Raw genomic sequence first — 25,204 nt, 5'->3', positions numbered from 1 at the left:
TGTTGCACTCTCTGTTTTTCTAGTCAAAAACTGTTTTCATAGTTAGAACCATAATTTGCCAAAAAATGTAAAGTGCAGAATACTAGGTGGACATAAAAATGTCATGGGTCTGTTTCTGATAAGCTGAAATAACACATGCAACAATAAATGCTTTCCTATTGTTGAGGACAAATCCAGCAAGATAATTAGAAATATTCTGACAATAAAAGTATGAATTTGTAAATGCACAGCATGATTTATTTATCTCTTCTGGATTGGACGTTTAAAAATTGTTTATGTTCCTACTACTATTGTATAAATCACATATCTGTAAAATACGGCAATTATTATTTTCACTTTTGAAAACAATCCTGTGTATGAATTTAATTTCTTCTTTGATCAACAAAGCATTGTTTGGTATACAAAAAGCAATGCAACTGCTCTGCACAACATTAACCAGCATTAAGATATAAAAGATAACTCATCACATGTCCCTTAGAGGATACCTTAGACATACCAGAACAAAACCAATTTAAAATGTATAATGCCACTCCTAAAATGAATTTTTACACAGAGTAATTCTGTTAAAGTTAGGAAAACATGAAATGCCCTTTTCACATCTCTTTTGGAGATAAACATGATAATGCAGAGTCTTCTCTTCCACCTTGCCAAAATCTGAAAGAAAGATCTACAAGAAATCCAGGATGGGGAGAGGGAAAAGAAAACAACTTGTTTGTCTTGCTCTGTTTCTGGAAGTTAAAATCTTCCAATTTGTTTTCTGGCTTTAGGTGGGGATTGTATTTCAGAGGTGTTATTCACTCCTAATGTCTGAAAAGGCGAGCTATATCCATGAGTGCTTAATAGTGGCTGCTTGCCGAAAGACCCCATTATTCACCCTGCACTGTCTCCAGAATATAAAACCTGTGCTAGTGGCTAGCAGGGAAGAGAGGACATTTTGTCTGGTTTCTCACCTTGACTTTGGGAATACCTAAAGCAGCCGCTTTCAAAGGCTGTTTATGTCGTTGCCATGAAGAGGCAGTAGGAGTCACTGGGTTCACAAGGCCTCCTTACCCTTTTTGCATCACTTTCTTCAAAGGCACCAGTCTGCTTGTTCCTGTCTGTGCTGTTCCAGGAAGAAGATATGTGCAGCCAGAGGTACTGTTAATAAGAACTCTTATCTTGGGATATAAGAAAACATAAGAAGTAATTTCTCTCAAATGATTTTGTTGGTGGAATAAAGAAAAGCATAATTAGCCTCGTAATACTCTGAGGTTTTAACTTCACAGTGTTTGTAAACCAGTAATAATGTTAGTCCTGGCATTAAAAATCAGGAATATGTTCAGACTGGGGTTTATTATATATGCAAAGCTAATGTTTGACACTGTGAAGAAAGAAGTGTAGTGCTAAGGGTAATATTTATTCTGGATGATACAACTGGCACATAGTCTTACAAATAGATACATAAATTAGATGGGCTTTGGATAGAAGATAAGGTTTAATTAAAGGAAGCTATTTTCACAAGATTAAGTCAGTCTTATTTAACACTTGTTTTGTTCTTGTCAGGCCAGAGAGATTGTGTGGCAATTGCTGGAGTTTTCATCTGTAAAAGTGTCTCCTTGGATATTAGTTTCTGGAAGAGATGAGCCTAATTAGAGTAGAGGTGTTCAGCTGAGCTCCCTGAGTTCACTGTCAGTCCCGGCTGATCAGCTGTGGCAGTTTCAGAATACCCATCTCTCTCCTGGGGCTGGACTGACAAGACTTGGCTGCTTGGCTCTCTGAAATCTTCTGACCTGTAAGCATTGCTCATGCTGCCTTTCCCTGCCTTTTGCTGAGGCTTTTGCATTAATCACAGGCAAGGCCTATGCTCCATGTATGGGCCTGGGAAGTTTGGGTTAAAGGTGCTTTAAAAGAATTTTTTAAAAGATTTTCACTCAAAACAGCAATGGGCGGTGTCTGAGTGTGCCAATTTATGATCCATCCCCCTGTTTCCATCCCCAAATAACTATGAAGAATTTAACTGTTATTTGAGGAAGTAACCTTTTTTCTGTCAAGATGTGGAGAGATTGTTGTGTCACTTGAGGAGAAGCTTGGCTTAACTGCCTCCCCCAACAAAAAAGCTCTTCAAAAAGATGTGGTAGCAACCGGTCACTCAGTATTCATTTGTACTTAAAACCAAAAAGAAATATGAGCACCTTTCCTTGACTTTAGTAATGTTTATTGAGAAACTGTGCTCTACATAATAAACCTGATACTGAAAGTTGAATTTTCATAGATAAGAGTTATTCAAAAACCTCCCAAGATGAAATCAAGTAGAGAAATAATTAAAATTTCTATGAAAGTAGTGGTCATGAATATTTATATCAGAATTAATGGGGAAAGGGGTTTACTGATAATTTTGTACAACATTTTACAATGCATCTTTTTAGAAATGTTTTTTAGGAATATTTCTAACCTTTCATTTTATAGAATTTCAGTCATATACACCTGTAGGAACTACAGATATTATGATCATTTTGGAAAGCAAGAGTAAAGAAAATAAAAGTGCAGAGACTGCACGCTTGCTAGAAAGCTATTTAGGTAAGCTGTTGTGCTGTACTGAGCCAGAAGTCAGTATGTCCATTACAGCTGCTTGGCTTCTGTCCTACAGAACTCCTGGCTCAAGGAAATCATAGAGTCACAGAATAGCTTGGCTTGGAAGGGACCTTGAAGACCACCTAGTTCCAACTCCCCTTTCATGGGCAGGACACCTTCCATTAGACCATGTTGCTCAGAGCTCCATCCAGCCTGATGCTGAACACTTCCAGGTGTGGGGACTCCACAGCCTTTTTAGGCAACCTGATCCAGTGCTTCACCACCCTCCTAAGAAGAAGTTAATTCTTCTTGAAAATAAATCATTCTTCCCTATTATCTAATTTAAACCTTCCCTCCTTCAGCTTGAGGTCATTCCCCCTTGTCCTATCATTACATGCCCTGGTGAAAAGTCTCTCTCCAGCCTTCTTGTAAGCTCCCTTTAGATACTGGAAAGTCTCCCTGGAGCCTTCTCTTCTCCAGGCTGAACAACCCCATCTCTCTCAGCCTGTCTTCATAGGAGAGGTGCTCCAGCCATCTGATCAGCTCAGTGTCCCTCCTCTGGACTCCTCCAAAAAGGTCAGTGTCTTTCTCTAGCTCCAGACCTGGATGCAGCACTCCAGGTGGGGTCTCATGAGGGCAGAGTAGAGAGGGGAAAATCACCTCCTTTGCCCTGCTGGGCACACTTCTTTTGCTGCAGCCCAGGATGTGGCTGGCCTTCTGGCCTGCAAGGGCACATTGCCAGCTCATGTTGAGCTTCTTGTCCACCAGCATCCTTAAGTCCTTCTCCCCAGGGCTGCTCTCCATCCATTCTCCTCCCAGCTTTGTGTCCATGTCACTGACAGATGTTAAACTGCACCAGCCCAGTATCAACCCCTGAAGAACACCACTGGTCTCCACCTGGACATCGAGTCATTGGCCACTTTGAGTGCAACCATCCATCTAATTGTTATCCACAGAATGGTCCATCTTGAAGTCCATATCTCTCCTGATTAGAGACAAGGATGTTGTGTCAGACTGTGTCAAATGCCTTGCACAAGCCCAGGTAGAGAACAGCAGTTGCTTTTCCCTCACCACTTACTTTACATCACTGCTGTAACCCCCTTGTAGAAGGCCACCAAATTTGTCGGGTATGATTTGCCATGGTGAAATCATGTTGACTGCCACTAATTACCTCCTTATTTTCCATGTGCCGTAGTATAGTTTCCTGGGGGGATCTGTGTCATGGTCTTGACAGATACCAAGGCAAGAGTTGCTGGCCTGTATTTCCCTGTGTCTTCCATATTTCGTTTCGAATCAGTAGGAACTTCACCAAATTGCCACAACTTCTCAAATATGATGGATAGTGGCTTAGCCACTTCATCCACCAGTTCCCTCAGGAATGGGCCTGGCCTGGAGGAAAGGACAATACTGTGAGAATGTAATGGTTATATGAATAGCTTTTCCTTCGGGGGAGAGCTGGAGTCGGGGTTTCCAGGAGCTCTTCACAACCGTCCAGAATAACCAGATACCTGAAGAAGACGAACCACCTCCCGGCTTGGCATGCGGAGAGGGGCGTTTGGGAGGGCGCGGCAGCTCGCCGGCCGCTGCCAGGCTCCCAGGGAACGCGGCGGGACGGATGGAGGGAAGGAAGGAGGGAGGGAAGGAGGCGGGTGTTGGGGCGGCAGCGGTGATGCCCGGGGCGGCAGCAGACGCCAGTGCTCCCCCTGGCCCCGGTAATGGCCATGAGCGGCTCCCCGAGGCGCCGGAGGGGGAGAGCGGAGAGTCGCGCCGAGGTAGCGACCGGCGGGACTCGGTGCGCGCCCCGGGCGGCGGGGTGTGCGGGGGGCCCGGGGTGTGCGGGGTGTGCGGGGGACCCGGGGGGCCCGGGGTGTGCGGGGCGTGCGGGGGGCCCGGGGCGTGCGGGGTGTGCGGGGGACCCGGGGTGTGCGGGGTGTGCGGGGGGCCCGGGGTGTGCGGGGTGTGCGGGGTGTGCGGGGGGCCCGGGGGGCCCGAGGTGTGCGGGGCGTGCGGGGGGCCCGGGGTGTGCGGGGTGTGTGGGGGGCCCGGGGGGCCCGGGGTGTGCGGGGGACCCGGGGTGTGCGGGGTGTGCGGGGGGCCCGGGGTGTGCGGGGTGTGCGGGGGGCCCGGGGGGCCCGGGGTGTGCGGGGTGTGCGGGGGGCCCGGGGTGTGCGGGGGGCCCGGGGTGTGCGGGGTGTGCGGGGGGCCCGGGGTGTGCGGGGGGCCCGGGGTGTGCGGGGTGTGCGGGGGGCCCGGGGTGTGCGGGGGGCCCGGGGTGTGCGGGGGACCCGGGGTGTGCGGGGTGTGCGGGGTGTGCGGGGGGCCCGGGGTGTGCGGGGTGTGCGGGGGGCCCGGGGGGCCCGGGGCGTGTGGGTGCTCTGGGGAGCAAGGAGGAAAGGAACATCTGAATTGGTTCATCACTGAACTGCTTGGGACCGCAAACACGTTTTGGGGAGCTTAATCAGTCCAAAACGTTTGCTAACTCTGAGTGCTCCTGGTCCTGCAGGAAGAGCTGCTGCAGGTGTCTCTAGTGCTGCATGAAGCCACCAGTGAGGGGTTCTGATGGGAAGCTGAATCCCAGTTGTGATGGGGTTGTGTTTTTGCAGTTTAGAGGATGGTGGTGAAATGTGTCACAGCAGTAAATTCTTACCACTTTATGGCAAGTATAGTGTAAGTATATATTTTAGGATATATAATATTATCATGTTTTCCAAAAAGTGCTCTTTCACTAGTTCGTAAAAGTAGTATTGTGAGTGAGCAAATACTGTGTGTAAATTCTATGTGGAGATTTGAGTGCTCAGTGCTCAGTGAGGTACTGAAGGTGCCAGCTGCTTGAGTGCTCAGATCTGTTCCCTTCCCTAGGACTAGGGCAATGCATATAACTGCAGAACCTGGGAGTGCCTCTTTCAGAGAGAACAGAATATTACAATGGGATTCACCTAATATAATTGATATGTCAACAGTGATGATGACTGTAATAGATATCTAGGCTGTCTTTATCATCAGAGGTACACCTAGGACATGACTAATTTTAGTATGAATGCAAAAAAATTGATTGTAGGAATCACTTTATAGAAATTATTCTTTGTAAAGACCCAAAATTAAATTAGTTTACTCTTAAACAAATGGGATTAGATGTGCGGTTTTGAATTTCAGAGTTGCAGTTTATCTTCAGAATCCGTTTTAGGCCCCTACATGACTTTCTGGAATTCAACAATACTTACTTGCACATTACTTTATTTCCATGGCAAAAATTCACCTTTCGTGGACCTTGAACAAACATGGTGGCCTACTTCTACTTCCTTTCATATTTAAAAATTCATTAGATATTCCAGGACAAATCTACTTAATTGTCCTCCTTAGTTTTGAACAGCTATATTTCAAGTTAATTAGCATTTAGTTTTTATGTCCTTTTCTTTCTTGTTAGATCCATATTAGAAGGACATTCAGACATATTCTGCAATATAACTAAAAAGAGAAAATACAGACATTCAGAAGTTACTTTAAAGTATTATGTGGATATTTATTTTAATTTGATATCTGCTTCATCTTCATTTTGAAGAGTATATTTATCTGTTTTACATTGAAGTATCAATAATTACAAAAGTTTTGTTTCAGTGAAGGCATTCTCTCATTTATGCTAATGCAGGTTATTTTACAAACAATCTGAGATAAAGCAGGGGAGGTCACCTTCGAGGCTTGATGCCTTTATTAAGTCACTGGAAAAGGACTGCTATAAATGTGAGACTGAGAATTTGTTGCAGGTATTAGGAAACACATTTTTAAGTCCTAAGTGAACCTCTACTTGTGGCAGCATGTAAAAAAACAATTACTCGTCCAGGTGAGCTTGGGAAATCACTTTGGAAGAGGAGGAGTGTACTTTTTAGAATGTCAGTTTATCTCATGTTAAACTACTAAAGCTGTAACTACCAGGAAGAAAAACAAATTGATTGTAAACAGAAACCAGATATAATTAGCAAGTGTTTTAAGCTCTATTGCTCTACTTTAACTTTATATCTCCATATTCTTTAAGGGAGTGATTTCTGATCCAGGAGTCTTGAAAATGCCGAGAGAACGTGAAGAACTTGAGTCAACACTGAAAATATATGAGTGTCATGTGGCAGAAATTCAGGGTAACTTCAAAGTTTTAACAGCTGAGAGCCACAAAACTGTCAATCTTTATGAACAGGTAATTTTATTTATATTTGTATGATTAATAGAAATAACAAGGTAATGTGCAAGAAAAAATATTTTTGGCTTTGTATGAAAAAAGAAAGAATGCAAAGTATTTGTTAAAAAATAGAAAAAAAAGTTATGGAAATTCTGTTATTTGTATCTGTCAGTTCAATGCAAGTTTGTAAGTGCTGTCCTGAGTTAAAAATCCTTTCCTGAATCAAAGAATGTGTGCACAAATGATTACTACATCTTTGATATTACGCAGTTTCTGGGATGTTCTGCATTACCAGCCATAGGCCATGGTAATATATTGATTATCTATTCCATGTTTCTGTTATGCTGCTTTTTTAAAAAACAGGCGCAGGAGGAGAGTTCCCAGCTTCATCGGGAAGTTATAAAATGCCCCAGGACTCCCAAAAGCACTGTGATAGTTCAAGCTGTATTAAGACGCATGGAGATAGAAAGGGATACAGCACTGTCAGATTTCTGAAGGATGCCTACAGAATGTGATAGCCTCAGGGAGCAGGTACAGGTTTGATTCTGTTCCATCCCACCTCAGCCCCACCTCACAGGTTATTTAAACATGAAAACTACTTAGCAGTGTAATTAAAGTTGCTACAGATTTCTGTTCTGGTCCTGAGAATTAATTGCTTTACAAGTCTGTGGTGAATTGAGACTTGTTCTCTATGTGATTTTGTTGTTGCTCTTACTTGATACAGATTTCCCAAGAAACTGCATTTAATGAAAAGGCTCATTTGGAACAGAGAATTGAAGAGCTTGAAACTACTGTTCATAAGGTAAGGGAAAATAACTATTTATGGCATTTTAAATATAATACAGGTGATGTTCATGGTTAATCCTGCAGGACCAACCTGACTGCTATCAGGAAACAACAGGCTGAGAGCAGTGGATGTTATTTACCAAGACTATTTCCACTCTACTCTGCTCTGGTAGGACATCACCTGGAGGACTGTGTCCAGATCTGGGGTCTCCAACATAATAAGGACATGGACCTGTTGGAGTTAGTCCAGAGGAGGCCACGAAGATGGTCAGAGCAGACTGGAGCACCTCTCCTATGAAGACAGGCTGAGAGAGTTGGGATTGTTCAGCCTGGAGAAGGGAAGACTTGGAGGAGATATTTTAGCACCTTCCAGTACCTAAAGAGGATCAACAAGAGAGCTGGGGAGGGACTTCTCACAGGAACATGTAGTGACAGGACAAGGGGAAATGGTTTTAAACTGGGAGACGATAGGTTTAGAGTAGGTACAAGTTAGAAATTCTTCACTGTGAGGGTGGTGAGGCCCTGGAACAGATTGCCCAGAGAAGCTGTGGGTGTCCCATCCCTGGAAGTGTTCAAAGACCAGTCTGGATGGAGCACTCAGCAATCTGGTGTAATGAAAGTTGTCCCTGCCCATTGCAGGGGGTGTGGAACAAGATGGTCTTTGAAGTTCCTTCCAACTGAAACCATTCTGTGATTCTGTGATTTTAAGACTGTACCAAGCTTTCAACACTGTTACCCACAGTGTTCATATATCCAGGGTAGGATAGGCTTGTTCCACCTGAAATAGGACTGGCTTATGAGGGACATAAGTCCTGCCTGCCAGTACTCATCAAGAAATCATAAACAGGCTTTTTACTGCAGTGCTCAGTGGAAAGATGAGCAACAATGGGCATGCATTGAAACCAGAATGGTTCAGGCTGAATACAAGGAAATACTTGCTTCTCATGAGGGCAGCTGAGCAGTCCCCAGCCTTGGAGATTTTCAGGACTGGACTGGACAAAGCCCTGAGCAGCCTGACCTCAGAGCTGGCCCTGCTTTGAGCAGGGGTTTAGGCTAGAGACCTGGAGTCCATTCAAATGTGAATTGTCTTATGACTGTGTATTACTAAGACCTGGTGCTTCAAAGCTAAAAGTAATTGCTCAGTTCTGGCAAGTTGTATTTAATATGGTTTAAGTACTTGTGTGTGCAACTGTTTGCTTACATATGGCACTAAAATAGAAAATGAAAACATTAATAAAATGAATATAAATCTTAAATTTACTAACAGTCTTGGTAGAACTTGATGTTTAAATAAATTAACATTGATTTCTGTAGTATATCTTTCTTCTAGATCTTGTGGTTACAAATTCTGGTTTATCTTCTTTTTCCCCCTCAGCCTTCTAAAATCCTACCAAGCTTATAAATATAATACCACAGTTTATAATATTAAACTGAGTGCATCTGATATGAAGAATACACTGTAGGCTGAAATAGCTCTGAGTAGTAAGTGATTTTTAATCACATGCCTATGTACGACTTGTAGTGAGTATTGGGAGCCCTGTTTTAGGTACATCATCTTATTTCTTCAGTTCTTTTGGTACCCTTTGAGGGCGATACATCAACATGAAATTTATGGCACTTGTATTGAAAAAGGTCCTGTATCCCAGAGGCTTACTGACTTGCTCCTTAGAGGCCTGACCTTTGATTATAGTAACACAGAAATTAGTACTGAAAGATTTGGTAAGTGAGGAGGGGGATGAGGTGAGAATTTTTGTACTTTAAAAGAGGTGTTTCAAATAATTTAGAAAGGACAGTCTTTCAAATGTTAAGTGTAAGCATTTTAATAAAAAGATAGAGGTTTCTTTAAACTGAATATTTCAAACCAGCTTTGCTGGAGCTTGTGCAGGAGGCTTTGGATCTGTTCTTTGTCCTAGCTACAGACCTGAAGGCCTCATGATGGTAACTTGGTTACATAATGCTTTATGCAAGTGTTCTACAGTGATTTCTTTACCCGGTTATTGGCATAGGTGTGTAACTTAATAGAGGCCTAAAGCCATTATTGGTCATGTTGTATCCCAAACTGTGATTTCTTCCTTCATACACTCACAATAATGTTTTCTTTTATGTTATTTTGCACTAAAAACTTTTAATGTTGATCAATGACAAACATTTTTTCCCTCGGGCATGATTACCAACAAAAAATTTACATGAATAAATGAAAATATTCCCAGAGGTCTGAAAGATGGGAAATTGATTTACCTTCAAAAGAAGTGAAAGTCACATTTCAGCTCTTTGCCAAGTATCTTCAGTAGACTGAGTCAGGCCTTGAGTAAATGAGATGCTTGGACATTTCTTCTTCAGCAAAAGAGTTGTGCTAAAAACAGAGTAAAAATTGAAATAATATAAATTCTATAAATCAGCTCTTTTTTTCCCCTCAGCTGTTAATGTTTGATTATATTTATAGTTAGATAGTGAACAGTTAGAACAGATGTGCCAAGTGGCACTAATGAAAGACACCATTCTCTGGAAACTGAGATGAAAAGACTGACAAGAAAAGCAGTGGATTCTGAAACTGAGCTGAGTTGACAGGAAGCTGAATATGTTTCTCTTAGTTAAGTAAAAGTGTGTAATTGCATTAATTTGACTAGTAACATCAGCCGGTGTCCACTGGTTTACATAACTGTTATATAGCACAAAGGGAAAGGAATTTACGAAAGCTGCTTATGAGCCATCCTCCTTTTTGGAATGAAATTGTTTTCCTCATTGCTTATTTATATATAAATGTTCTTGTCTTGTTGATATGATGATATGGTGGAAACCATCTTCAGTGAAAAAGTAAAATTCACTTAATTTAGAATTAGGAGCTTGCTATTAGAAACTATGGGGATTGATGAGTTTTGGTAAATTGCATATGAACAATTTTCTTTCCATTTATTAAAATTGTTTTTTTATATAGAAACAGGCAAACATGCGTAAACCAGTGAGTGTCGTGTTGTTAGTTTTAAAGATCCATTTCTTAAGTCTTGAAGCCTTTTCATGAGAGGAAATAAAACTGAATCTTTGCATAGGGCTTATGGTCTGCTGCTCAGCTGGAATTCCTAACCATGTTCAGAAGCATGGTAGGACTAGACTCAATCAAAGCCTTTAGGGAATAAAACATAGATCAGCAAGTGCTGCTTTATAATAAATTGTCACATTCATGAATACTGTTGAATTGTTGAAAACTAGTTGCTGCTACTGAAAGGTCTTTTTCTTTACACTCCCAAACCAGACTGGTAATTCTTTCCAGTTTCTTGAACAGTGTTTGTCATTAATATTACTACATTTGAACAGATAATTTGGTTACAACTTGAAACAGGTCGGGCATTCCAATGGATGTCCCAGGGGATGATTTTTATTTTAATTATTTTTGTGACTGTTTTATATTTTATTTATATTTTATTTTATAATTTATATTGCACCTGTTGCAAAGAATTCTTCTTACTTTTCTGTAATCCTTTACAGGATTATTCAGAATTTAATATACTGAGATTAAAGTTAACATTAATAAAATATTCCAAATAGTCTAAAATAGACAGAAAAATTTCAATTTTCCTATCTTTTGCAATTTTAATGACCTTTCCAAAAGAAAAAAAAATTAATATACCAATGTCTGAACTCTCCTGTTTAATGCTTCTGCTTTTCCAGTTTATTGAATGAAAAGACATAACTGAGTCTTTCAGGGACTCAGTGAAGCCTTGTGAAGAAAAATCTTGAAATGCAACTTAGTCAAGAGAAAATTATGCTTTTAGATGAAAAAGCTGGTGAGTGGCAGATCCAATTTTTATAATGGAATTCAATAGGCTAATTTTAATATTCTGCAGTTGTCTTCTTTTTTTTTTAATGGGTTGGAAGAAAAGGTGTTGAATGCAAATAAATATACTTCTGAAAGTTTTAACATTTTGAGTGCAAAACTTTAGTTTTCTTTCATTATTGAAAGGTTTTTGCATTTTAAAATTATGTGACAGAGCTCTGGCAAATGTAAGTTTCAGTGACAACACATGCTGTCAGCTGAACAGCATGTGCTAGTACCAGTGTGCAGTGTCTGAGCACATCAGTTATATTTGTGATTCACTAAGGCAGTGGTAGCACCTCCCAGCACTGTAAAATACTGATGGTGGAAATTAGGAAAACATACTTTATAGTATATTGTAGTATGTATCCTGTACTGTATGTTGCACCTTTTTTATATTATGGGAGTAACAGAGATGAATAGAAGGATTTTTATTCCCGTAGTGCCAAGGAATGTGTTCTTCCAAAACTACAGCTGTAGAATGGTGATACTTTCCCTAATGCAGAGCAAGATACCACTTGCCTTCTTTACAGCAAGGGCACATTGGTGGCTCATGTTCAACATGGTGCCCATCAGGACCCCCAGCCTTCCTGCCAAGCTGCTCTCCAGCTGGGTGGCCCCCGATGTGACTGGTGACAGGGGTTGTTCCTCCCTAGCTTCAGGAATTCTGTTTATTGAACTTCATGAGGTTGTTCTCAGCCCATTTCTGCAGCTGGTGAAGGTCCCTGCGGATGGCAGCATGACTCTCTGGTGTATCAGCTACTCCTCCCAGTTTATTACCTCCTGGGTAGTATCAGGAAAACAGTCTCTTACTTCATCTGTAATTACATGCTGCAGTCTACATGTTGCTTCTGTCCATAGTAATTCTGTTTAAACTTTTGTTATAATACCAGAGAAAGTTATTTTCAATGATCTAAGTATTTGTTCTTGAAAAATAGATTTGTTCTGAGACATGTAATTTAAGGCTCTGATCTAAAGAAGAATTCAGTTCTGTAAGTATAATTTATAGATTATTACTGTATTTTGAAAAGGTGCATGCTTCAGTGCTTTCTTGAAGGGGAACTTCTGCCTTTTTCTTTTATGCTTTAGAAGTGTATTAAAAGAATTTTAATTTCAAATGGGTTGAATTAATAAAAAGTGAGACCCTTCTGATTGCATCCAGAAAACTTTTCAAGACAAAGTCTTTTACAACAAGAAGACATCTGTGCTTTGAAAGAAGCAATTGCACAACTTAATAAGGAGAAGCCATCTTTGCAAAACTGTGTGGAAGAAGGGAGAGAGAGCATTGCTACTTCTGAGGAAAGCCTGGCAATTAAAGTATGTTCTAATATTTAAATAGAGACAAAAGGTAAATAGGGAGATCTGTTGGGCCATCACACCTACCTTACATTGGTGTCTACAACAGTGCTGTGTGCTGGTCTAGTTCTGCTTCAGTTTAAGGGCAGCAATGAAACTCATGTTGACTCCAACAGCGGTAGGTTTGACCTGCGCTGATCATCTCAGTTTTGTATTTTGTATCAGTTATACTTACCGAGAGAGGAGACTTTACCTACTCTCCTGAAGTGGAAAAAATTAGCCAAAAAAATATTTTGTTTGTCGTAAAAGTTAGCCTCAGTTCTTCCTTGGGGTCCTGTGATGTGAAAGATGTAGGATTCTGAATAATATTGCCTTGCTTGTCATTGAAAAAACATCTGAAATATGTTCTTTTCATCTTAAGGTTTATTGCACAGTGTGATTTCAATCTATATAATGGAGCTGCTCAGTTATTAGTTATGAAACTGGATTTTTCACTTCAGCCTAAGTGACATGGATGTTGATTTAGGATAAACTAAACAAGGTATTTTTAAGCTGCTGTGGATTAATGCAAGAATTTGCATTGATTTTTAACAAAATCTTAAAGAAAAATGATTGCAGCACATCTTTCCGTAGGCACTGACTTTGCATTTTTCAAACAGTAAAGTGTAAAATTGTGTCTGTTTTAGAGAAGAGATGGCTGTCTCTTACCTCTTGTGTCTCTAGTAAAAGACATTTTCTAAGCCTATGCTTCTCTTAGTATCTGTATCCAAAGACAAGGGAGGAAAAGTAATATACTTTCTGATGGAGTTCTTTTTTATCAATTAAAAACTACCAGACTAGTAGTTTATTCATTGTGGAAGAGCTGTGTTAACTTACCTAATAGGCAGAAGACATCATTTAGGTTTGTGACTTTGAGCCAAATGCTATATTTGGATAAACAAAGGATATAAAAATTTAATTAAATTTATTATATTCTGCAAGAAGATAACATTTGTTCCTTTATTTGCTAAATTAAAAAAAAGAGAAGAACTTTCAGCTCTAAACAGTATATGATGAAACTTGGAAAATCACAATCCATTTTGCATTAAATAGGAATTTATTCAGCTAGCTGAATAAAGAGTAATATCATATTCTTTCAATTTTTTCACATTTATACTCAGCAGTGGTGAGAGATATATTTTAATTTTGCATTTCTTTTAAAGGAGAAATATTTCAGATTTCAAGATCCTGATTTCAGAGTTGGAGCATTCCACAACGTAGAGGACAAAAATTCAAGATCATTATAAAATTTTGATTGATTTATAGCTTTAAATAAAAATGGAATCATAGGGTGTGCTAATATGTTACAGCTTTGTTTCATGACTTGAAAAACACTGGAAAAGCTATAATTTATATTTGGTTGGGCAGTATTGTAGTACCTGAACAATTTTTTATTTGCTGCTTAGAAAATCTGCTGAAGAAGTCTCCGTGAGAAGGGTATCACCAGTTTGTACCAGCAGCTGCAAGAAACCAACAAAGAACTCAGACTAACAAGAACAGAGAATCATTAGCTCAGGAGAACAACAGATTACAAGAGCATCTTTCTAATATTAAGCAAGAAATTCAGGTATATTTGTAGAGGGAACCCTTGACTAGAAAGAAAAGATGGTGTCTTTTACAAATAGCACTGAGAATTGGTGGGTCCTCACCTGAAATAATTCCAGGACTAGTTTTTAGGTTCATGTTTCAAACCTAAATTTTCCCCTTATTGCTCAGCTCACTTGTATAAAGAGGACCAGCTATTCTTACGCAGTGGTTTGGATATTTGTCTTGAGGAACAGCTAATTAGTGGGTTTTTTTCCCTGATCTTGAAGTAAAAACAATGAGGCAGCTATAATTATCACTTACATGGAAAAGTACTATAAAGGAAGCAGCAAGTATTTCTTACAGCGTGCTGTGACTGGCCTATAGTACATAAAAGCTTATGACTTTGACTTGCTAATAATTCAACACAATACACATTTTAATGAGGTTCTAAACTTTATTAGAAGTATTGTATTTATGTTTCTTCAAGAGCGGCTTTTGGATGAAAGATACTTCAAATAGTGGCTTATAATACAATCTTACATTATCTACTGTGTTATTTATCTCAGTCCAGTTCCTAGTGAAAGTAGTTAAAATATTTCGAGTGTCATCTCATGCACACACAATACTTCTCCACTGATATGTTTTCCAAGCAGCTAGAAATTTAGCTTAATATCTGTAGGAGTTCCTCACTGTAATGTTATGGATTCTCTTCTTTTTCTTCAGCTTCTTGCCTTAATTTAGATTTCCTGGTATTTGATCTGTGTACTTATTCTACTGCTTGCTTGACTTTATCTTCCCTTAGAAGTGCTGCTCAGTTTTAAAGGAGCAAATTAACTGCACCTGATGTTAGGTATGTAAAAATTTTAACTCATTAAGGCTCCCTTTTAAGTGATGAAAAGTTCTCCAGGACATTCATCCTATCCCAGTTTTTAAAGTAAAATTAATTTTACCTCTCACCCTTTATTATAGAGGTAGTATAGCTAATGGCTTTTGATCAGGTGCTTAATTCTTAGGTGAGACCACAATTTAGGTGAGACCACTTGCATTCTAAATAACTTTTCTCCCAAACATATTAATTGTTTCTCTTAAGTGCCCTCCCAGAAAAGGTGAGGTTGGTAGTGGCTTTGACTGCCAAAGGTTCACCAGGGAATCACTTCTTCACCTTCTCCTGGAATAACGGTTGATAAGGATGATGTCATCTGGTACAAAATGCAGCTTACTGTTGCTCCCAGGTACTTTTGAAAGCTTCACAGTGTTCTTTGCAATACCTGGACACTTGCAGAAGCAGTTGGAAACAAAAAATCTTGGTCCTACAGGATAAAATACTTTTTAGTAGGATTGCCTCTAGAGTATGTATTGGTTCCTCTAAGCTCTTCCATTAATTGAGGTGATACTCCAATTATTTAAAGTATTATATAAACTATATTTATATAATATTATATATTATATAAATTTATATATTATATTTAAATTATATATAATTTCTTTTCTTGGATCCACTGGAAAAGTTCACAAATTTCCAGAACACCTTTCTCAGTAACTCAAAGCCTTTTTGCAACAGGAATAGGTGTTTCTCCATAGTCTTCCCCCACACCACCACACCTTCCCCCAGTTCTTGCAGCTGAGTTCTCCTAGGAATTTTGCACAGAATTTTCTGAACTGTGCAGTTCAAGACAGCCTTTCTGCAGTTTTTTTTCCTTCTTCAGTTCTCTTTCTCAAGCAATAGTTGTCAGAAATTCTGTCTGTTCTCCAAATACTTGTGGCTTTATTTCTCCTGATTGGGAGTTAAAGACTTAATTAATTAGGATATAAGCAATTCATTAATAATTAAGTTACTTAATTTTTTATCTGTCTTCTGCTTTTTAAAATGTAGGCTTTTGAAAACTGTAATGTAAAAAAAGGTGGAACTGACTGAGCTCTGCTTGTTAAATGGGATAGGCTGTTTTGTTTTGACAATCTAGCTGCTAAATAAACCAGCTGTATTTTTCTTCTTAACTGCTACATTCCTTTATGGATGTTTTTCTTCATTCTAAGAAGATTTAGCATTATTTATAAGTTAAAAAAAATATTTTTCATGAATGAAAAATTTGGTTTATAGAAATACACATAATTTGAATTTTACATAGCCTTTAAAAAACTAGTTAATATAGCCCTAGACCTTAGATACACACTAACTGGTTTTTTTAAGGTATAAGCAGTATACTTAAACCTTATGGAAAAAACCTTTCTTCATAGGTACTATATAAAAAACTTGCAAAGTACCAAATCGAGCTTGATGATACGAAATTGAAAGCCCAGGATTCAAAACAGTTATTTTCAGGCTGAAGCATGTGCTGAAGTCAGAAGTGAGTATACAAATTAAAACTGTTGGTTTTTAACTAAAAATGAAATTTTAATGATATCTCCATGGAAGAATTTGCTTCCTAGCCAAAACTAGTTTGCATTCTATTAATTTGGTTTTAGTTGTTTGAACACATTTTCATAGCTGTTTCTGCAGTGCAAAATTAATGTAGTATATTTCATTGTGGTTATATATATACACACACGTGTGTGTTTATTAAACTTAAAGAACCAGACGGAATAATACAGGGACGTGGAACTCTTTTGTCTTCATTACTTTATGGGATTAAAGTAAAAAGACATATTACTGCATTATATTTCTGTACCTTGCATGTCTAATGTATCCTAGCAATTCTGAACAGATATCTTTTGCCCATTAAAATGTAGTCATCTTGAACAAAATTCTGGTTCTTGAGAAGTCTCTCAATGTTTTGGCTAAATGGCAAAATTTTCAGTGGAAAGTGAATATCCAATACTGTATCTGTAGATCTATAAATATCCCTATTTTGTGGAGCTTACTGTAAATTATTAAATAAACAAGCTTTACGTGTTGGGAGAGAGAACTGTGAGCTCTTGGAGAATTATCACAAAGCCCGTGAACAAGGAGAAAGTTGGGAAGCAAAATGCCATGAAGCAGAAACAGACTTTTCCTGTTACACTGGCACTGGTCCGTGCAGAGTCTGAGAGCCACAGTTGGAAAGGGAAAATAAGAGTCCATTGAAACACAGATGGAGCAAGTGAGTTGAAATCCTTCTTTCCGTAGTTCACCCTTGAAATGGTCTAGTAGTATTTTAAAATTATGTTTAATTCCACTTCTGTTTAAGAGAGATTTTCCACCATGAACTGTATGATTGTGACTTTATATAATAATATGATTAAAATTCCAGAAAAAAAATCTTTAAAAAAATAATAGCAAATTTCAAGAAAAACAAAAAAATTAAATGCTCTCATGTTTGGAATGAATGAAGGCATAAAGTCACACACAACTCCACAGCATACCTGAAACATGTCAAGTGCTTTGTCACCTGTCATGTTCCTGTCCCTGCTCTTCTTGCATTGAGCTTCTCAACCTTCTTTCCACTGCTTTAGATGTCCCAAAGAGCCTCTGAAAATCTGAAGAACTTAAAGGAAAATTCATGGCTTGGCTTTGGAAATATGTTGCGAGTATATAAACATGGTTTTAGGGTTCTCCAGTTTTTGTTACAGATCATCTCTGCTTCCTGAATAACACATAAGCTGCTGAGAGCTACTCAAGAACATCAGATACTCTAGAGGAACAAAACTGTTGCTGTTCAGAAAGTGGATGAAAATGCAGCAGTAACTAAACAGCACATGAGGATGGTGTGGCAGATTTTCACATTCCTTAAAGATATAATAAAACTGGTACATGGTCCTAGTTTGTGCAACAAGCCTGAAACCAGCAGATGTTTCATCTTTCTAATTCCTCCCAACATGCCTGCTATTAAGTATAGGAATAAACAGGTCTCTTCATGAACACTATGTCAACATATTGGGTCCAAATTCCAGATGCCATATTCCGGTTCATACAGTTACATGCAAGGCATGTATCTAGAACACAGAAGTTTATATTCAAAAATCTTAATGTGCTCAGCAGTGCTCTGTATTCCTTGTGCTTTTTTTCAGGTGAGACGGAGCTAGAATTAATGTGATGTGCTCCCATATAATAATCCCTTTGGATGTCGTTTCTAGCAAATTCTTCAAGCAAATCACAGTGCCTCACCTCTCACTTTGCTCTGTTAACCTTCCACACTCATTCTGCCACCTTCTGAAACTTGAGTTGAAAGTGACTGACCAGGAATGTAAGTATCACTGGGCACAGTACAGGCATTTTTTAAAAAGGAAAAACCTAGGTTATGTTAATTTTAAATGTACAAAATTCTTAATGCTTTTAGTCAGACCTGCTGCTGCTGCCTTGTGCACTCCTCTTTAATGTGATTCTCTCATCTCTTACTCATACCTGAATTCACACGTGACAACAGTATAAATATGACTGACAGAATATCAGCATTCATCTACATACAAAACTAAATTTTATTGCTAAAATAAGAGGATCTCATCTGAAAATAAAATGTGGTCCATGGCAGAATTTTCAACCTTATTAATTCTGCAGGAGTAGAATTCTAGGAAGAGAGTATAAAATGTCAGTAGCTAATTTTGCTGTCAGAAGCAAGAACTCTTCTAGTTTTTTTATACAGGAGTTATTTAATGAAATAACTTTAAAGTTTATTGTAGAATAAATTACTGTGGCCTCATAAAATTTGCCACAATTACATAGAGATATTTCGTAGGATTTTGGAAGCGGTTTTAATTCTTTTTTTTAGTAGAGTTTGATATTGCTTTACTGTAGCTTTTAACAACAGAAGCAGCGTACAAATGTTCTATTTCTGCCTTAAGCAACTCTCTTGTGAAAATGGGTGGAGAGCCTCAAAACATACGTTGGAAGAGAGGCTCTGTATTTGCAAATGTCACATCTACACAAGAAATTTGCATTAAGCTAGATGCAATCAAAGAACAATTAAATTAGCATTTCATTTCCACAGCAGAGAAGGTAGAAAGGGTATGTGAAATATATTAGAAAAATAAGTTTATGTTAATGTTATGCTTAAGGGATCCAAATATACTTTAGGATCATGAATGATCACGTTTTCAATTTTTTAAATGTTTAATTTGGCATTTCTCAGGGGCATACTCCTCAAAGGGCTTGTGTTGTACACTCTTTGAAAAGGAGTCTGCTTCACTCCTTTGCAGGGCTTTACTATGAATACTCAAAAGTCAGGGCTTAAAATTACTATTGGTTTCATGAAAGATATCTTGGATTTTACAGCTAGTTTCTAGGTAAGCAGAATAGCTGGAGCTATTTATTAGCAATGAAACTTGACATGGACTTTAAAATGATTGACTGTTTTAGGAAGTATCAATATCTTCAATCTTTTCTTAATTTCCCTTTAAAGTCAGGTTTTGTTGACCTTGATTTTTACAAAAACTACAAAATTAATGTGTGATACACAAATTTTTTAAAACTCAGCTTGGATAAACTTTGAAAAGTTGTTTATACCCACTCAGATTATTCAGGTATTTTCAGTGTGATTCTATCACTGACCTGTCCATCCTCTGCTCCAACTGAGATGATTTCTTGTTCTTTACAAGAATAAGACTGCTTCCAGCAGTCTCTTTTAACCTTTATACCTTTTGCAAACACAGTGGGTAAAGCTGCTGTTTGCCATTTGGTTATCACTTCCAGCCAAATGTGTGTGATGTCTTTTGTATCCTTGTGAAATCCTCTGTGATTCTTTTGATAGGGAAGGGTTCCAGCATATGACATTTATCTGAAACTTTTATGAGATCTAATATGGCAGACTCCCTGGATCCTTCTGTGAAGGGGATTGCTGGGACTGTGGAGAACAGCAACACTTTCAGGAAAGAAAACTGCAGAAATGCAGTTGGACAGTTGGAGAAAAGTCAGAAGTTGGGAAATTTTCAATCATTTTTCAACCACTAGTTGAAAAATATCTTTTCAACCACTAGTCTTTCATCAGCCATGTATAACCTTCAGATAAGGCTCTTACTTTACACAATATTCCAGTGCAGAATCTACATTACTAGATTGCAGCATATTTATATTCAGAAGTGGAAAGTAAACCTGATTCTGAATAATATTGTTCTTTCAATGTTTCTAATACTGTTTATTTTCCTACATCTTCTTTGTCTACAGTTTTCAGTATTCTTTTGTTTTGAATTACAAATGTAGAATATCAAAACTGTTTCTCTGCAAAGGAACTAGATTTTTGAGTGACAGTTCATAGAAAATGGGATGTTTCAGAATGAAGAAACCTTTCAGTTACGTTTGGTAAAAGAAAAAAAAAATTGACTTTTGCTTTGATAAATGTCTTTTTCTTTCTTTTTTCTTTTTTTTTTCCTCTCTGTTGGCCTATCATCTGAGTTTTTCCAGTATCTTTCTCCTTTGAACATACAAGTGGTTATCTTCTGAAATTTCTGAGGAATGTGCTGGAGAGGTGGAGTGTTTGTTAAGATGTCTCAGTTCATAGATTTCCCATGACCTTTGGCTAAGCATTATTGTGCTTAATGTAAACTAGGCTTGAGTAAAACACAGATAAAAGTGTTGCAGCACCCTAAACAGACTCACTTAGACAGACTATAATGCATACATGAAAAGATGAAGGGAAAATAGCATCCAGTTTACTTATGCTAAGATTAAAAGAGGCAGCTTTCTTTGTCTGTGTAGCTGACCCAATACTGATTTTCCTGATTCTCAGCCTCTGGAATTATTCTTTTTATATGTGTGTGTAGTTATGGCTCAGGTATGTCCATCGTTCCCTTTGCAGTGGAATATACTAGGTTTTATGGGTATTCTTTTTTAAGTTCCTCCAAGATATATAGATATTTAATCTCTTTTTTTTTATTTTTTCATTTTTCTTTTTCCCCCGGTTTATTCTTGATGCTCCTGTAAGTAAAATAAGTGTAATCTCACTCTGCTGATGATGCTGGTACCAGTTTGTAGTACCACATGTTATTTCCTGCATCCAAACAGTTAAAAAATAGTTTTTTGCCTCAAAAAAATGTGAAACTTCCTTCCTCTTCTGTAGTGAGTCTGTCTACAGAATCCAGTGATCCATATATTTCATAGTATTTTGTCATTTGTATCAAGTACATTTATATTAAGATAGAAATTGATGATTTTATAAATCTGACAGAGGATTTTGATTGGGAAGATATGGAACTAATCACCCATCTTGGAGAGAAAGCAAATTTTATCATTGATCCCAGACTTCCTTTTCTATTTTTATCTTTTTTTTTTAAAGGTTACCCCAATAGAATGCCAGTAAGCTTAATAAACATACATCTGAAACCTTAAAATCTTTATTTATCTGCAGAGTAAGTGTGAGTAATACTGTTCTGAAACAGAGCTGCTAAGAGAACAGCTGGGAAATGAAAGAGCATCTATGAAAAACCTGGAATCTGTGCTTGTGTCCAATTGTGAGAAAGCATTTCGGTCACAGAGAGCAAAGCAAGAGAAAGACTCTGAAATTCAATTTCTCAAGGAACAGCTTGCTTTGGTAGAAAATAATCTGTGCGTAAATGACCAGGAGAGTATTGCCATTTCTATCATTCTTTCCAAGTGTATTTAAACAGAGGTGGTTTTATATCTAGCTGCACTTTCAAATGGCCAGTGTAGCTTGACTACCTTAATAGCAGAAGATAACAAAAACCTGCTTTTGATTCCTCAGTTATACCCTAACAGACTTTTCTGCATAGTGTTATATTTTGCTCCAAAAAAATGTTCTTAATCTCAATTTCATGGTATAGCTTCCCTTTTAATTTTGAATAATTGCATGTGGCTACATGCTTGGAGAATTACAGTTGCTATCTAATTAATGTGTATGGACTTCACAGTGCTGTGCAGAATCAAGATTTTACTCACCTCAGAAACAGAGCAGCTCAGTTAGAGTCAGAACTGGATATCACCAAAATACAGCTGGAGACTGAGCTCTTTGACAAGCAAGTATATGTTTTTGTATTGTGCTTCCTGCAGCTAATTGGGGTGAAATGCAATATAGTACTGAGACTAATTAGTCAGATAAACAACAAAGTTTGGGTTTGCACTGCTGTACATCTCTTGTATGTTCAGAGACTATTCATGTCACTAAATTTAATCTGTTCAGCTGTTACACATGCTGTCTAAATTAATTCTGTAGGTTGCCTATATAGCCAACAGAATTAGACAGTGAGATAAACTACCCTCTGGAATAGCCTGGTTTAGGATGAGATGGGTCACTTTCCTGAAGATGCTCATCTCTCTTCACTCATTTATATTGATGCCTGTCTTGATCTATAGTGAAAATCCAGGTGAGTAGTCATTTATACAAGTGCTTTACAGCCTACTAGTTCTCTGCACCCTCTGGAATGATTTTCGCCTGTACCAACCCCCATTCTCCCAAGTACTACTTGAAGTGCTGTGGATGGTTCTCAAATGGCAGTACGACAAGTTGCTTGGTTTTGTTTTGTTTTTTTTTTTTAACTTTGCAAGAAGAGACTTTACCAACATGTAGGAACTATTTCATATGATTTGGCCACAGCACCAGAGAATGGTCCCTGTCCTGCTTCATGAATTAATTTATCTACATAGTCTTGGTGTCTTATATAGTTTCCTTATCTTTGAAACAACAATACTTCTCTATTTCATGCATGTATTGAGGATAATATATTACCGTTTGGGATATTATTTTGGATGTGTAAAAGAGTGAGCTAAAAGAAGCAGAGTGATGTGATTATAGCACAGGTCTGAGAATGAGGTGTCTCATTTAACTAGTAAATTGTTGATATTCTGTTCTCTCATAAGTAAGGACGAAGGGTCTGGAGAGGGTATCTCTGCTTTCATGGAAAGAAATTAAAGCTCCAAGCCAGCTTCTTAGAGCCAATCTATTCTTTTGGTACTGGTAAGTGAAAACCAGAAAATTGGCCACATAAGAAAAATATTATCATTAAAGTCAGTATCATGTTAGTACATAATGAGAGCAACAGCTGTGAGTAGTGACTGGTTTGTTTTGTTGTTAGTTTAAAGGAGTGGGTATATGATATCCTTGTTACAACACTCACTGGATTAGTCGTACTGATTTACTGCCTTGGTGCAGAACAAAATAATGCCTGAAATTAGGAGGTGGAAGTGCCAACACTGTCAGACCTTGAACAGGCACCAAAACAGTGATACCAGGAGGCTTGATCCATCTGTCTGGCTTTTTCTTTACCAGCCAGGAAAAGCACCTCCCCATCCCTCAGACTGCAGAAAGAGTTTGGACTCCTGTGGAAACAACACAGACTAGATTCTTGTTATGTAAACAACTGACAGACTGAAACCAGGATCCCAGAGGAGTACGTACCTTCAAAACTTTCCAATGTATTATCCAATCCCACATACTTCCTTCCCATACAGCCAGATGCAGGAGTTAGGGATTGATCCAATAGCCAGGCCCCATCTCTTGCAGTCAAAATGACAGGTACTTTCATTTTGCAACTTTCCCATTGGGGATTCCAGCATCTCTTAAATATCCAGCAGTTTCAGGGCACTTCAGTAGACTCTAGTCCACTGGCCTTGCCAACTCAAACAGCATAGGAATACCACAACTTTTGAATAACCTTAAAATTAGGCTCTTCCTCCCTGGAGATGTTTACAGTTTTTAGTTTTAAACCTGCAGTAACCATGGCTATCTTCTGTCTTTCAGGGGAAATTGAGACAATGGATATGCAGTATCTCAGTAAGGGAATAACACAAAAAGACTCACTCATTTGTCTTTCAGAGAAGCATATGATGAAAACTACATTTCCTTTTAAAATAAAATTTAGACGCTGAAAATCTTAAATAGAAAAAAAGGGGCTTATAGTGACTGTGAGATAGTTTTGATGGTTTTTGAAAAGTGCTTAGTCTCACAGTAAAGTAATATTTATTTAGGGAACTTCAGGAGCTTCAATGCCAGAGTTGTACAAATTCACATCACTTAAGCTCTACATTAAAAACATCATCACCTCAACATTCCCATCACTGATCTCCTGATGGGTCTCTGGACTAGTCCCTGGAAGGCTAAGTGGTTCCACAACATTTAACTTCCAAACACTGGGTCGGAAATAAAAACAAAAGCATGAACTCTGACATTTCTTGTCGAAATATCAACTGAATTCCATGGAATTATATTCATGGAGGAAAAGTTACAAGAAGATTCAGGACCACAATATTTTGATGATACTCCTTTTATTTTGTTTTATTGAACTGTATCAAACTATATAGTCAACAGCAACTACTTGTACTGGGATGCTGTAGTTAAAAATTCTTAAAACAGTAATGGAAATTATGCTACAGAAAATATCAGCTTGTCACTGTTTTGCACTAAGTGTAAATGTAAATATTTTCATCTTTCTTACAGAAAAGCTCTTAACTATCCAGTCTTTCTTCCAGTTTTCAGGATAGGTTTTACTCTATATATGTCCACATTTTTACAAGAACATAAACACATTCTGTAAGTCTTCAAGTACTCGTAATCCTGAGGAGGGGCAAGCCCAGCTTTCTTTTTAACAATTAGTGGAATGGAGCTTCCACAGTATGGAGCTACTCCTGTCAATTTCAATCTCAGCTTAGTTTCCTATTTGGTAGCTGCATGCTTGTTGCATCACATGTTTTTGATAGATTGATGGCAGCATGCATTAAAAAAATATTGCCAGTTGAGGGGGAAAAAATTCTCAGTTCATGACTTGTTTTTGAGATTATTATGTACTTCCAAGTTTAATTTGTTAACTGAGATTATTATCTTTTGGCACTTGATTAATCTTTGCAGTCAAAGGCTCCTTTAACTATTAAAAATAGGTCCCAATAATATGAGACAAGTTTCCTCGGGTCAGTGAGCTGGTTCTGGTGCCCCTAGCAAGAAAACACAGCTGTGCTAGACAGTTATTTTGTAGCTATTGCCAATCCTTGATAGCAAGTACAGGGAGTCTTCAGTCCTCTGATACAAGTGAGTCTACTCCTCCTTCATCCGAGTACAGTGTAGCTCTTAAATTTGTTGAAAGAAACATTGTGTCATTTGGAATGGTTTCATTCGCCTTTAATTACCATAACACTTCCTTCTATTTTTGATACTTAAAAAGAAAAGAGGAAACAA

At 38.3% G+C, this 25,204-nt stretch overlaps 1 protein-coding gene across 1 annotated transcript; it reads left to right on the top strand.

Moving 5' to 3' along the window:
• The first annotated feature begins 4,217 nt into the window (after nucleotides 1-4,217).
• On the top strand, nucleotides 4,218-24,134 carry TSGA10 (testis specific 10). Its single transcript, XM_032099909.1, is given in 11 exon segments — nucleotides 4,218-4,342; nucleotides 5,054-5,217; nucleotides 6,581-6,736; nucleotides 7,082-7,255; nucleotides 7,443-7,520; nucleotides 9,948-10,002; nucleotides 10,005-10,094; nucleotides 12,478-12,641; nucleotides 21,452-21,627; nucleotides 21,951-22,059; nucleotides 23,990-24,134. Coding segments are annotated over 10 exon segments (1,194 nt in total). The 5' UTR covers nucleotides 4,218-4,342; nucleotides 5,054-5,133; the 3' UTR covers nucleotides 24,098-24,134.
• Nucleotides 24,135-25,204: the final 1,070 nt, after the last annotated feature.

The sequence above is a fragment of the Corvus moneduloides genome, chromosome 2 (assembly GCF_009650955.1).
Source record: "Corvus moneduloides isolate bCorMon1 chromosome 2, bCorMon1.pri, whole genome shotgun sequence".
Taxonomy (NCBI): Eukaryota; Metazoa; Chordata; class Aves; order Passeriformes; family Corvidae; genus Corvus; species Corvus moneduloides.
The sequence above is the reverse complement of the archived record's forward strand: the minus strand, read 5'-3'. Positions and strand labels throughout refer to the sequence as shown.